General features: G+C 39.2%; 1 protein-coding gene across 2 annotated transcripts in view; it reads left to right on the top strand.

Moving 5' to 3' along the window:
- Positions 1–4,974, top strand: part of LOC117399526 (probable G-protein coupled receptor 158) — an 88,216-nt gene extending 83,242 nt beyond the window's left edge. Inside the window, exons 10-12 of one of the 2 annotated variants that reach the window (XM_033998772.3) lie at positions 124–270; positions 376–459; positions 962–4,974. In XM_033998772.3, coding sequence (XP_033854663.3) covers positions 124–270; positions 376–459; positions 962–2,827 — 2,097 coding nt within the window. In that variant the 3' untranslated portion in view covers positions 2,828–4,974. The remainder of the gene's footprint in view (positions 1–123; positions 271–375; positions 460–961) is intronic. The other variant, XM_033998773.3, reaches the window with a different exon arrangement.
- Positions 4,975–13,132: the final 8,158 nt, after the last annotated feature.

Below are 13,132 nucleotides of genomic sequence, written 5' to 3' on the forward strand. Positions count from 1 at the left end.
ATGTCATGTAACACGTCTTTGTAGGCATGAAAGCCTTTTTGTATTTTTGGTGTATAGCAGCCTAAAGGAACAGTACAAGTTAAAGTGAAAGGAGTCGTTTTGTGTTATGTGCCCCGTATCCAGTTCCTGCTAGCAAGGACTAACCCGAGAGACGACACTGCTGCTGAAGCCTATGAGGATGACCTTGATTTAGGCAGGTCGGGGTCCTATCTGAACAGCAGCATTGCTTCAGCCTGGAGTGAGCACAGCCTGGATCCAGATGACATCCGGGTAAACAAGCAAAACTCTTGTGAAGATACTTTTATTTATTTTAAATTTGATTTCTAGTTTTAAAAAAAAAAACACTGGGCAATGCCAGTTTGGTTTTTATTGCAGACGCCAGATGAAATGGGCCAGCTCAGTTCTAGTAATGGCTGTGGCGTAAGGTCATGCGACAGTCTTTTGGAAAAACGTACCAATGTGAGCAGAGGTTGTGTTGTTTGTTAGTGCTGAAACATGTCTCTCACCATAGCCAGGATAGATCAATCACCTGAGGCAAAATTTATTTATCAACACTGACAAGATCTTCATGGCTTGAGATGCCAGATTATTAGTCAGTTATTTCCCTTGAACTGCCATAATGTACCATGTCATTAAAATGACTACAAAAATAGCATTTTATTGAATTATATTCTTTTAAAAATATTCCCTAAGTATGAGGCAGTCTTCAGGATTAACAATAAAACATGATGTGTTTCATTATCTAAACTTTTATGAAGAGCCACAGTCTTGTCTGTTATTTATGTAAAGAAAGAAGCATGCAAATTATTTTAATGACGTCAGTAACTGCATGTGTTTTAATTTTTTATGTTCCTGTACACTGCTGCATGCCATATGTGCCTTATGAGTTGTGACGTTTTTAAATTAGATCCACAGTTTTTAAAGATGGAACAATTATTGTTTCTTGTTTTTAACCGCACAGGAAGAACTGAAGAAACTTTATTCTCAGCTTGAAATCTATAAGAGGAAGAAGATGGTTGCCAACAATCCACACTTGCAGAAGAAAAGAAGTTCTAAGAAGGGGCTTGGCCGCACCATAATGAGGCGCATTACTGAGATTCCAGAGACTGTAAGCAGACAGTGCAGCCGGGAAGACAAGGAATTGGGGGATCATACTAGTGCCAGAAACAGCATCAGCACTTTGAGGAGAAACCCCTTTGACCCTGCGCACTCCAGCACAAAAACCAAAGAGGAGTCTTTGAAAAGCAAAGCCTTCTCCATCAAGAAGTCACACAGCAGCTATGATCACGTAAGGGACCAGAGCGAGGACTCCAGCAGCCCCACCACTGAGAAGATGGAAGTTTCTAACACTGAGAGCTCCCTCTTAGATACCTTAATGGGCAAGGGGAAACAGGAGAAAAAGTCAACAGAGAATATTGAGGCTGAATCCACGGAATCTCTTCCATTAGTTTGCAAATCTGCCAGTGCACACAATTTGACCGCAGATAAGAAACCTTTGCACCCTAGAACATCCATGTTGCAGAAATCCCTCAGTGTTATTGCCAGTGCCAAGGAGAGAACCCTGGGGCTCACAGGAAAAGCCCCAAGCCTTGAGGAAAACAGCAGACAGCAGAAGAGTCAGCAGAAGGGGAGAGAGTCCAACAAGCCTCACTCTGAGAAAAGCGACCACCAGCAGAAAAATGTCGCCAGCCAAGCAGAGGAGGCTAAAAAGTCCAATAAACAAGGAATCATGAAGCCCCAGGGGAGTAGCAGTCAGCCTTCTCTCAGCCCTGACCCAGGGAAGACAGGATCCAAAGATCAGTTTGATGTGGCTGAGGTTTGCCCATGGGAGGTTCAGGACCTCCCTCCCACTCCACCAGAAAATAAGGTCCAGAAGCACGTATCCATTGCTCCGATGGAATCTGCATCAGCCCATGGGTCCCACGCAAAGGGTAAATCACAGAACAAGCAGAAAGCTACAGAGAATTCATCTTCACAAATTAAACCGTCAACTCAGAAGAACCTTGACAAGTCAGAAATATGCCCTTGGGACTTTGAGGAGCCCCAGAATTTGATAGAGGGGTCTAAACCACTGGCAAACCACCAGTCTGTGCCGCCCCTTTCTAAAGGCGAGCACTCTAGTAAAGCTCAGAAGGCTGAGATTTGCCCTTGGGAGTTTGAAGAGATGGTAGGCCGAGGAGTTGAAGCTAGACAACCAGAGTCAGACAAGATCAAGCAAGGGGGGCAGAAAAAGAATGCATTCCCAGTTGAAGGTGAGGAACTTCTGTCAGATGCCTCAAAATCTAACAGCAGCTCACAGATGCCTACACCCAAAAAAGCAGAAGTCTGCCCGTGGGATTATGACACTGAGTTGTCACCTAATTCTGACACGATTGCTGCCCCCACTGCCTTTTTGAAAACAAAAGACACAACTCAGAAGAAGAAAGGACTGTTTTCAATTTCAAAAGATAAGGAAAGGGGGCGAGACAGGGATGATGAAAAGGGCAAAGCCAAGAGCAGAGAGAAGGCTGCGTTTACAAAAGGTACACAGAAACCTGTCAGCCAATCAAAACTCGCAGAAGTGTGTCCCTGGGAAACTGAAAGCAGCCTGGATACTTCAACACAGGAAAGAAAAAGCACATTGAATGAACTGAGTGCAGCCAAGAGCAAACAAGCAGATATTTGCCCCTGGGAAATTGAGGGCATTCCTGATACTAAAGAACTTGACAGAAATACTTGTAGAGAAAAATTGAATCCAAATTCCAAAGGGGGAGCAGCTGGTCAAACCAGATTGGCTGAGGTTTGTCCATGGGACTTTGATGACCAAACAACTGGCAATAATGCATGACACTTCACATGTTTTCAATTCAGCATATTCATTGCTCATGCAGTTTTTCTTTTTCACATGATGAACCTCATAAACCCCAAAAGACAAAGAGAAGTAACAGGAATGAACAGAAGGGAGGTTTTACCTAGGTTGCCTTTTTCCTCCAAATATCATTAGTTTTTTTCTTCCTTTTAACAAACTGTCACGTCTGATATAAAGCATTCCAGATTGATACCGAGTATTTCTGAATTTTTGCTGATGTATGACAATATTCTAATATTTCAAATTATGCAACTGTACGGCACTTTTACTGCTACATAAAATACCAGTTTTAACTGTACAGTACTTTCAGCTTCATTCACATTTAATACGTGTACACATGGCCACTGATGCCATAAGTTGTTTTACATTGCTGTTTTATTTGTTGTGGTTTATATGGTGGATCTTCTGTTCTGTCTATTGTTTACAGATCCCAGTATATATCCTTCAAAATTATAGTTTAATAATGAATATTATTCAGGGTTTTTTATATAGTGAATTTATATGCTTTGATTTTCCCACCAGAGGTATGCATACCCTTGGTTTATATTGCATTCAGTGGTCCTTCCAAGAATCCATTTATCTTAAAGCAGGGGTCTCCAATCCTGGGTCTGGAGGGCTGGTGTCCCTTATTAGAAGGTTAATCGGTCCAATTAAGTAATTTAAAGTAAGTTGGAACAAAAACCAGGAGGCACAGCGGCCCTCCAGGACCAGGATTGGAGACCCCTGTCTTAAAGTGTAAATTACTTACCGTAATGATTTGTTTATATGTGTTTTAGGTGAGTAAAGCTAATTCAGTCAGTTATGTCTGTACATTTGTATTATAAGAAAAGCAAATATTACATTTCTTTAAAACTATTAAGGCTGAAGCATAGTATATTTATGTAGGCGTGTCTTAGTTAGAGCATTCATATTATACAAAGTGCTAGAAATATAATCAAACAGTACTTTACAGCTTCTTATTTCTTTACAAAAGAATGCCATGCAACTTGGTGGAATCATGGTCAACAGTGTGTGGATAGCGTGTTATAAAAAGTAGCTCAATCAGATATAACCCTTGTGAATATCATTCTATTGGACTTCAATGTCATGTCTAAGTCTTTAGTCGTTTTTATTGCTGTACAGTACATGAAAAGCCTTTCACTTCTGGGTTACAAGTTCAGAACCAGTCAAGACTCGAATGCAAGCTGGAGTGCTATGTGAAACTGCATTCTCCAGTTCTGAATAGACATGTATACACACCACTAAAAACACTATCACAATCAGTAATAAACAATTATTTTGTTCAAATTTGCTCAGAGGGAAAGCTTGTGTAAGCATGGAGAATGAACTACCATTCAGCCCACACATCATTGTTTTAAATCAGGCTTTTCCCATTATAATACTGTACTATGCACCACCATACTTAAATATGTTTTCTTTGTAGTTCCCAGGGATTTCCCATGCTTAACCATGCTTTCACTTTGCTTTGAATATAGTATCATACTTTTACCAGTTATCTGCAATAAAATGTGTATAAATGGAGGTTGAGGTTGGTGGGGCTGAGTGGGAAACTTGGCTAGAATATACTACACCTGCTTGCAGTACTTCAGTGTCCAGTGTTGACAATCTGTCACCTTTATAAATCAGTTATGCTTGTTATGTCTTTTATCTGTGTAATAAACAGAATGCTTTGTTTAATGATTACTCCTTCAAATGTCCTATTTAACCACGTGCTGTGTCAGAGCCATTCAATGCCAGGTTTATCTGGGTATAATTAAAAAAAAAAAAAATCAGCCGGATTTGAAAAAGTCCAGTTGGTAGAAATTTTACTCAGCTAATTTAGTAATAATAACTTGTTCTAATTGAATGTGCTAATTGTTCTATTTTAGATTATTTTTGCCTTGCTCTTTTGCATGAAAACAAGAATTGGTAGGACTGACATTTCACTGCCCTAAATAACTTTAGCTATTGGACTGTTATGAATTGTATAGTGAGTGAAACTGTACCTTACCCACTGTATTCTGTGCTTGTTATAATAATCCTCTATGACGAGCTATAGCATCCACCTGAAAATATTTGGTAGATTTATATTGTGTTGTGATAGCATGTAAATAAAATATCTTCTCTGCAATAAACATTTATATAAAACTGAATACGTTGTTATTCTCTTTAAAAGCGTACGCACAAAAAACGTGGATACAGCAACAAGATTATTAGTGTTGTTCTCTCAGGCCAGCTGGAAGGAATATCATTCAAATGTCATGGCTATGTACCTTATCCTCTCATGCAAAAGCAGCAGCCTAGATTCTTCGGTTAAACTGTATGTACAGCTATAGCCAAAAGTTTTGCATCACCCTCTATATAGAATCAACTATATATAAAGTCGAATGAAACCTGCAGAACAATGTTAAGTTAACATATTGAATTACAAACCGCTTTGAAATTTTCCATATGCTTAACGAAAAACTGACAAAAATCGAAAAATGTTACATTTCAAAAATATAACATGAAATAGACAACTCTTAACACATCACACACAAAACCATATTTTAATATCTGTTGATATATTAGGAGAGACAGGCAGTCAAAGAGTAAGAAAATGTGTCCACTTTCTTCTTCTAGTACTTGTTGAACAGGCAAACCATACAGTAAATGAAGACAGACCTTCGTGAAACTTGGTATACTTAGGAATCAGATGAACCAGGGACTGCAATTTTGAACTCTAGCACTTTCTAATGATCTATTCATTTATAGTTTTTTGATTGAATTTACATGTAATTACCTCCTTGTCACGGGTCTGTAGAGCAACAGAATAAATATTTGTGACTCAAGACAAGGTTGGATATATAAAATAAAACAAATTTGAGAAGTCAGCTTGACCTAGAGGTTTAAGGCATTGTGGTGAAGACATGGGTTTGAATTTTCATGTTAAAAAAAAAAAGTATAGTACTGTGCAAATTTATTAGAACACCCCATTGCTTCTGTAGTTTGTTGTGCATATGAAATCAAACCACTGTAACTAAACATCTTGGAACATTATTATCAAAATAAGCAAATTAGTGGTTGTCTAATTTAATTGATGACTTTAATAGGCCACACGTGCAATTAATTTAAAATAGTAAGAGAAAAGAAACACATTGCCATAAATGGTAAAATGCATGAGGCTTTTTAGAAGTTGTTTAAGATGCTTAACTAAAGCACAAAGTAGTCTAACATTTTTACACACAAGTGCCTATTGTTTCTATATCACTGATTACTGAATGAAAGCATTTCACATGTAGAAAAATGCTGGGCTCTTCTTTTCCGGTTTTTATTTTTGATCTCAGGTAATACAGGTAATATGTTCACTTTCCCTGGTTTTAGTCAGAATTCTAGCGGCAGTATTCTGAACAAGCTGCAAGCGGGATACCACACGTTTGGGACACCAGAAAAAAGTGCATTACAATAATCAATTCTAGATTAAACAAAGGCATGCAATAGTCTCTCGGCATCAGATACGGAAATAATTGGTCTAAGTTTGGCTATATTTCTCAAATGGTAAAAAAGATACTTTAGTAACTTCCCTAATATGAGCCTCAAATGATAGATCAGGATCAAAGATGACCCCCAAACTCTTAATTTCTAGTTTAAGTTTTGATGAGAGACTGCAAGGGTCGAGCTCATGTAATCCCACATTTCCTTTTAATTGGTTCTGTGATCTCACGAAATAACCTCTATTTTATCTGAATTCAACATTAGAAAATTCTGTGACATCCAGTGCTTGATATCTGTAAGGCAAGTAGCTAATAACACTCAGGCAGAAGAAATTCCTGGCTTAGGGACAAATATAGCTGGGTATCATCAGCAGAGCAATGGAAGTTCACTCAGTGTCTGCGTATAATGTCACAAAACGGTAGCATATATAATGAAAACAGCAACGGACCTAGAATGGAGGCCTGTGGAATACCACAGACAACTTCTGATAATGATTTTACCTCCCCAATAGAGACGAACTGAAACCTATCAGAGAGATAAGATTTGAACCAGGATAGAACAAGGCCAGACAGTCCTACTGTGCTTTCAAGATGATTCAGTAGGATGGAATGGTCTACTCTACAGTATCAAAGGCTGCACTTAGATCAAGAAGAATTAATACTGATGGAAAGCCCAAGTCAGAGCTTATCAGAAGATTGTTCACAGCTCTGACAAGGGCCGTGTTGGTGCTATGTGCAGCACAAAAACCAGATTGAAACTTCTCGAACATACTATTAAGAGTTAGCAATTTTTCAAATTGAACTGCAAAAACTCTCTCTAGAACGTTATCTAAGAATGGTAGGTTGGAGATTTTGCTTATACGGTTCAGTATTATATTTTATTATTTATCAAATATAAGCTGGGTCTTGCAGGTGGCCTGCTAATATGGGAAAGGAATGCAACAAGGAGAAGTTATATATTGCAGCTAGTCGAAGAACTTCGCCAGAAACAGAAGACTGCAAAGCAGGTATCCGCAGCTGAAAGTAGCGATCCTGGTGCCAGCTGCAAATGACGACAATGCCAGGTTGCCAAATACAATGGCATCAAGACTCTTGATAGCTGTGCCTAATGCCTAATGTGCAGTGTGTGGAAAATGCACTGCATATGTGGTGAAGCGCAACATTCGTGCAGATTGGGCAAACAATAACATGTTGTGCTGTTGCGATTGCATATACAACCGATTTGGGTCATTTGCAGCGTACCAGTGATTTAGTTCACATCAAGTGGACTAAAATGTAGACTAGAAAATCCTGCATATCTGTAGTAATTTAATCCTGATTGCAGCGTACCAAACAGATCATCCCGGTAACTGGTTTAACTGGTCGGAACAAGTGGAACAAGTTAGACATAAAAAAGTGGACTAACCTACAGCTATGGACAAAGTTTTGCATCACCTATAGAATTAACATATTTTGCTTCATAATGTTGATTGAAACCTGTTAAATATTGTTACATTAACATATGACATTACATACCACTTTGTAGTTTTCCATATACTTAACAAAAAACTGACAAATTGAAAAATGTGACATTTCGAAATCTAAAATGTAACACTGTACTACTGTTGTAGACTTCTGTGCTATCATGTTGTTGTTTCTTCGACTACATGATGTTGAATGAAATATCTAAATGATGTTTATTTTTTTATCTCAATCCTAAAATTATAGCTGTATAAACCCTTCTTTACTAATCCAATTTGTGGAAGTCAGTGTCAGATAAATATATAAAGGGATCCCTGTACAAAAAGAAAGATGTTTTTTTATTACATCAAACATATTTAAGTAAAAATTAATAGCTTGTATTTTTTGTGCACATTTCAAACTGTCAGATCATACCGTATTTAAGATGCTGACACTGCTGCATAGCACAGAAATGTTTAATTGCGTGATAATGGACCATTAGTTGTTTATAGTTAATGCATATTAACTAAAATTGCATTGCATTAAACTGAAAACTATCAAAAGTACATGATTAAAAAGTTTATTTCAAATGTAGGGCCTATATATATATTGCACAAGACTTTATTCTCACGGATCTGAATATGACGGACAGATGAAATGTACAGAATAAAGTTTTCAGATGTACTTGTCATTTTAGAGGAAAAATGCAGCTGTCTCTGCAAACAATTTTAAGCAGTAAATGCTTAGGACAAGCAAGCATACTAAGTTAGTTTTATCCTTCACAGTGCTTAGTTAATCCACTTGAACAGGATCATCACGGATCTGATTTGGTACGCTGCAATCAGGATCTTGTTTAGTCTGATTTAGCAGATGATCCACCTGTGATGACTCACTTCTGGTATGCTGCAATCGGATTAGAAGGTGTACTAACTTTAGTCCAATCAAGTGGACTAAACCTGCTCAATCCACTAGTTAGACACATCAAGTGGACTAAATTTGGTACGCTGCAATTGACCCATTTATGTTCAAATGTTCGTTTTTAATTTACATAGTTTTCATTGCGTGTTTGTGCTTTGTTATGTCGTATATATAACCCATTTATGTTCCATTGTTTTTTTTTAAAAAATGCATTTTTTTTGCAGTTGTGCTTTATATAATATGTCTGTATATAAACACATTTCTGTTCAAATGTTCATTTTTTACAAAGTTTCGGTTATGCAGATGTTTTATATGACGGGCCTGGATAAAGCTATGACTTATATCCGATTGTTTGTCCTTTCATTATAATATTTATGTTGTTTTTAATACAGCTGTCATATTGACCACTCATGTTAGTTCTGAAAATGAAGAGCCATATAACACAGGGACTGGGATTCAAACCTGAAAATGAAGAGCCCTGCATATAACACAGGGACTGGGATTCAAACCTGAAAATGAAGAGCCCTGCATATAACACAGGGACTGGGATTCAAACCTGAAAATGAAGAGCCCTGCATATAACACAGGGACTGGGATTCAAACCTGAAAATGAAGAGCCCTGCATATAACACAGGGACTGGGATTCAAACCTGAAAATGAAGAGCCCTGCATATAACACAGGGACTGGGATTCAAACCTGAAAATGAAGAGCCCTGCATATAACACAGGGACTGGGATTCAAAAGATATGCTCCTCCGTGTCCTGAGTTCTACCCAGGCCATGCTACCGTCTCCTGAGTGCATCTGCAAAGGCCTGGAGCATTGCCAAATGAAATCTTATCATTATGTCCAGTGTCTGAATCCACTCACAGTTCTTGACTTCAGTTTGTTATCTTTCCCCAGCAGTGCGTGAATTTATATTCACTAAAGCATAGCTGTACTTCTCTGTGGAGTATATTATTTAATGAAAGTTTTTGTTTTTTTTAGTCTAGATTTCCATTACACGAGAGTAGATGTTAAAACTTCATGCTGATTTGAACTCGGCTCTCGCCAAGATAAGCACCAACTAAGACGTAGCTTTACAGTAAACTAATGTGATCCATATGTGTCTCCATCCATTTACGTTTCCTTCCATATGATGATGTAGATGTCCTTCTGTCTGGTGTTAATGGCTGAAGTGTAATGCTGGCTCCAGGGATCAGCTTATTTTGCCTCCCTGGCGCAACAGCACACACAACGGCTGCGATGCTGGCTCCGGGGATCAACCACAGTGCGGCCTCCCCAGCACATCAGCATGACAACCGTCTGGATTGAGCTAAGTAGGGTACATCTCTGTGGTCTTCAAGTGGGCACCTTCCATCCTCAGTGTTTCGTCGACTAGCCCACGACACCTCAAGAGGGCTCGACAGTGATTCTGGCGTCCCAGCATCACCCCCCTCCGTCCCCCACTCAACTCAGCCCAGCTTACTTACCTGTACATCAGCGTTTCTTTCTTTCTATTGTGCTTGAGATCCCCAGCCAGAATCTTTCCATCTCAACCACAGCCAGTTGCTGCTCCTCTCTGCTGCTTCAGATAAGTTCTTCACTGTGCGACGCAACTCTTGGCCACTGAATCCGACGTCTCTGAGAAACCGGGTTGTAGAGTGTGCCACAAATCCTCGACAACCCACCTCCACTGGGAAAACCCGGACTCTCCATCCTCGCTGTTCCGCTTCAGTGGCTAGTTGAGCATACTGCAGTTTCTTCCTCTCATACGCCTCATCTACAGCATCCTCCTATGGCACTGTTAACTCTACCAGGTGAACAAGGCGTGTTGATCCAGACCACAAGACAATATCTGGTCGAAGGTTAGTGGTGGCAATCTCAGGTGGAAAAATAAGCCGTTGACCAACATCTGCCAGCATTTTCCAGTCTCTAGCAGCTTCCAGTTGTCCTGGGCAAGGATTGGTTTTAACACCTTTTTTTGGTGGTAGCTCTCCTGTGTGGAGGAATGTTGTCTTTTGTGTGTAATGTTTTGATGGAACAGGTGGCAACTTATTGGTCATGTTGCGCTTGTCTTCCAATGCTAAGGCCAAACATCGCAGCACCTGGTCATGGCACCAAGTAAACTGTCCTTGGCTAAGAGCCACCTTACATCCTGTCAAAATGTGCCTTAATGTTGCAGGTGATGAACACAAAGGACATGAGGTTTAGGTTCTGTGGTGATGGGAGAACATCATATGTTGACCTGATGAGGAAACTGATCCTGCTATGTTCCATTGACCAATCTTGCCAATCTTGCGTTGTTCCACACTCTCCCATCTCATCCATTCTCCCTGCTTGGCCTGGGAAATGGCCTTTATACACCTCATCCTCTCCTCCTGCTTTTGCACCTCGTTGACTACCAGCTGCCTTGTGCCATGTAGGAGGAGCTGAACTGAGACCAAGACCCCCTCTTCCATGCTGAACTTGCCCCATGATATCACCAATTCGAAGGGCAACCTTTGCATCTTCCACAGCTTTCTTTGCCGCCCACTTTCTTCCAGTTTTCAACACAGGTGCTGCCTCCCTTACGCATTTGACGCGTGACTCTACTAATGTCATTTCCAGTCTGACCTTGGCGCACTTAAACTCCTCGGTTAGAGCGGAGGCTGGTAGCTGCAGTATTCCTTTACCATAAAGTCCCACTCTGCTGAGGCAGCGTGGAACTCCCAACCATTTCCTGATGTATGAACTGATTAAAGCTTCCAGCTTCTCTACTGTTGTCAAAGAAACCTCGTACACAGTCAGTGGCCACAGCAACCTCTGCAGTAGACCAAACTGAAAGCACCAGAGTTTTAGTTTGCCTGGTAGAGCGCAGCTGTCTATGCTCTTCAACCCTTCCACTGCTTGTTGTCTAACTTCTCCCACGCGAAGAGTATAACTTTTAAAGGTTTCATAGTGTACACCTGTAAAGAATTAAGCAGTATTGTATTATTTTGCATAATAACACGATTCAGTATGTTTTAAAAACACACACACAGGTTGTAAATATTAAAAAGCTAATAATTTTTCTTATGACTGGAATCAAGGAATGCATTTATTTTCATACAGTTTTCAGTTTGATATTTTTTTTTATTAGGTTGTTTGTTCGTCACAGCACTGTGTACAGATACTGATTTTCCATTCTGGGGAATAGCAAATTCTGTTTTTCAAAAAAGACCAATTCCGTTTCTCACTTTTTATCAATTTCTTGATAATTAAACATGGCATTTGAACATAAATATTATGTTGATAGTTAAAATAAGTAAATTAATAAGTATCACCATAATTTTATTTTTTATTTTCAATCAGACTCTTGTTGTTGTAATTGTAAGTAAAGAACCTGAAGACACTTACATGTCATCATGTTTATAAACATAATTTGGCTCGTTGCCTGCATTAAAATAAGCAGAAAAACTCAATTATATTACAAGAAGTCAAAAAACAATATCCCAGCGCTGTTGTGAGAGAATCATATTTACAGTCTTCCACAAACAATGTAGTTCAGTCTACAGATGAAGGTGTTTTGAAAAGACCAGTTAATCTTATTGCTGGCATTACAATAACAATAAAAAATATGACACAGTTTAGTAACGGTCCAGCAATGTCACGTGAGAGGAATCCTATTTACAGTACTCAGCCTTACAATAACCAAGATAAAATATAAAACACTTTGATAAAAAAAGGAGTACTGTTGACTGACTCTTTGCTACACAGGTTCACTGCTGTGTATCACATGATTGTAGTTTAAATAGCGCCCATTTTAATGCAAACGCATAATTAATCCTGCCAGTTCTTTAGTTCTTTGCTAATTCTGCCTTGGAAAACTTGGAGTTTCGAGGAGAAAAACACAACACTGGAAATTTCCATTCTCAAAATGCAGAATTCCACGATTCAGTCCTTTATGTGGAAGGGTGGAGTAGATATTTATTTAGATTTATACAATGTACAGCTGAAATATTTTGGATTTACTATATTATTCTTTCTCAAGAGGCTGATTTGAAAAATACATTTTTGGATTAGCGCCGCCTTTTCTAAATGAATGATCAGACAAGTGAGCTGTGCAAGCTTAATGGTTTGAATCCCATTGATATAAGCTGCGCTGAGAGGAAAATCAACGCAGGACAGTTAACCACACCACGTCGCCACAGCGGCCACTACTGGTCAAGCATCCGAAGAGCCCAGGCAGAGAGCAACCAGGCAAGCAGGGGCATCTGCCCCTCCTCACAACATGTGTACAACAAAAAAATGTGTTCTAGGAGCAAGGCTGCAGGAGCAACAGAACTACTTGTTGATGTAATATTAATAATATCTTTTAAGATGCATTTGTGTGATACTAATCTAAATGTAATCCTAATTGTATAATACAAAAAAGGGCTGAATGTGTAAATACTGTAGCGTGCACAGGGGTAGGGGTCAGGATTGGTAGGTGATGCAGTCAACTATGAAGACATAAGCCTGATACCAGCTCCTGC

The sequence above is a fragment of the Acipenser ruthenus genome, chromosome 4, assembly GCF_902713425.1.
Source record: "Acipenser ruthenus chromosome 4, fAciRut3.2 maternal haplotype, whole genome shotgun sequence".
Classification (NCBI taxonomy): domain Eukaryota; kingdom Metazoa; phylum Chordata; class Actinopteri; order Acipenseriformes; family Acipenseridae; genus Acipenser; species Acipenser ruthenus.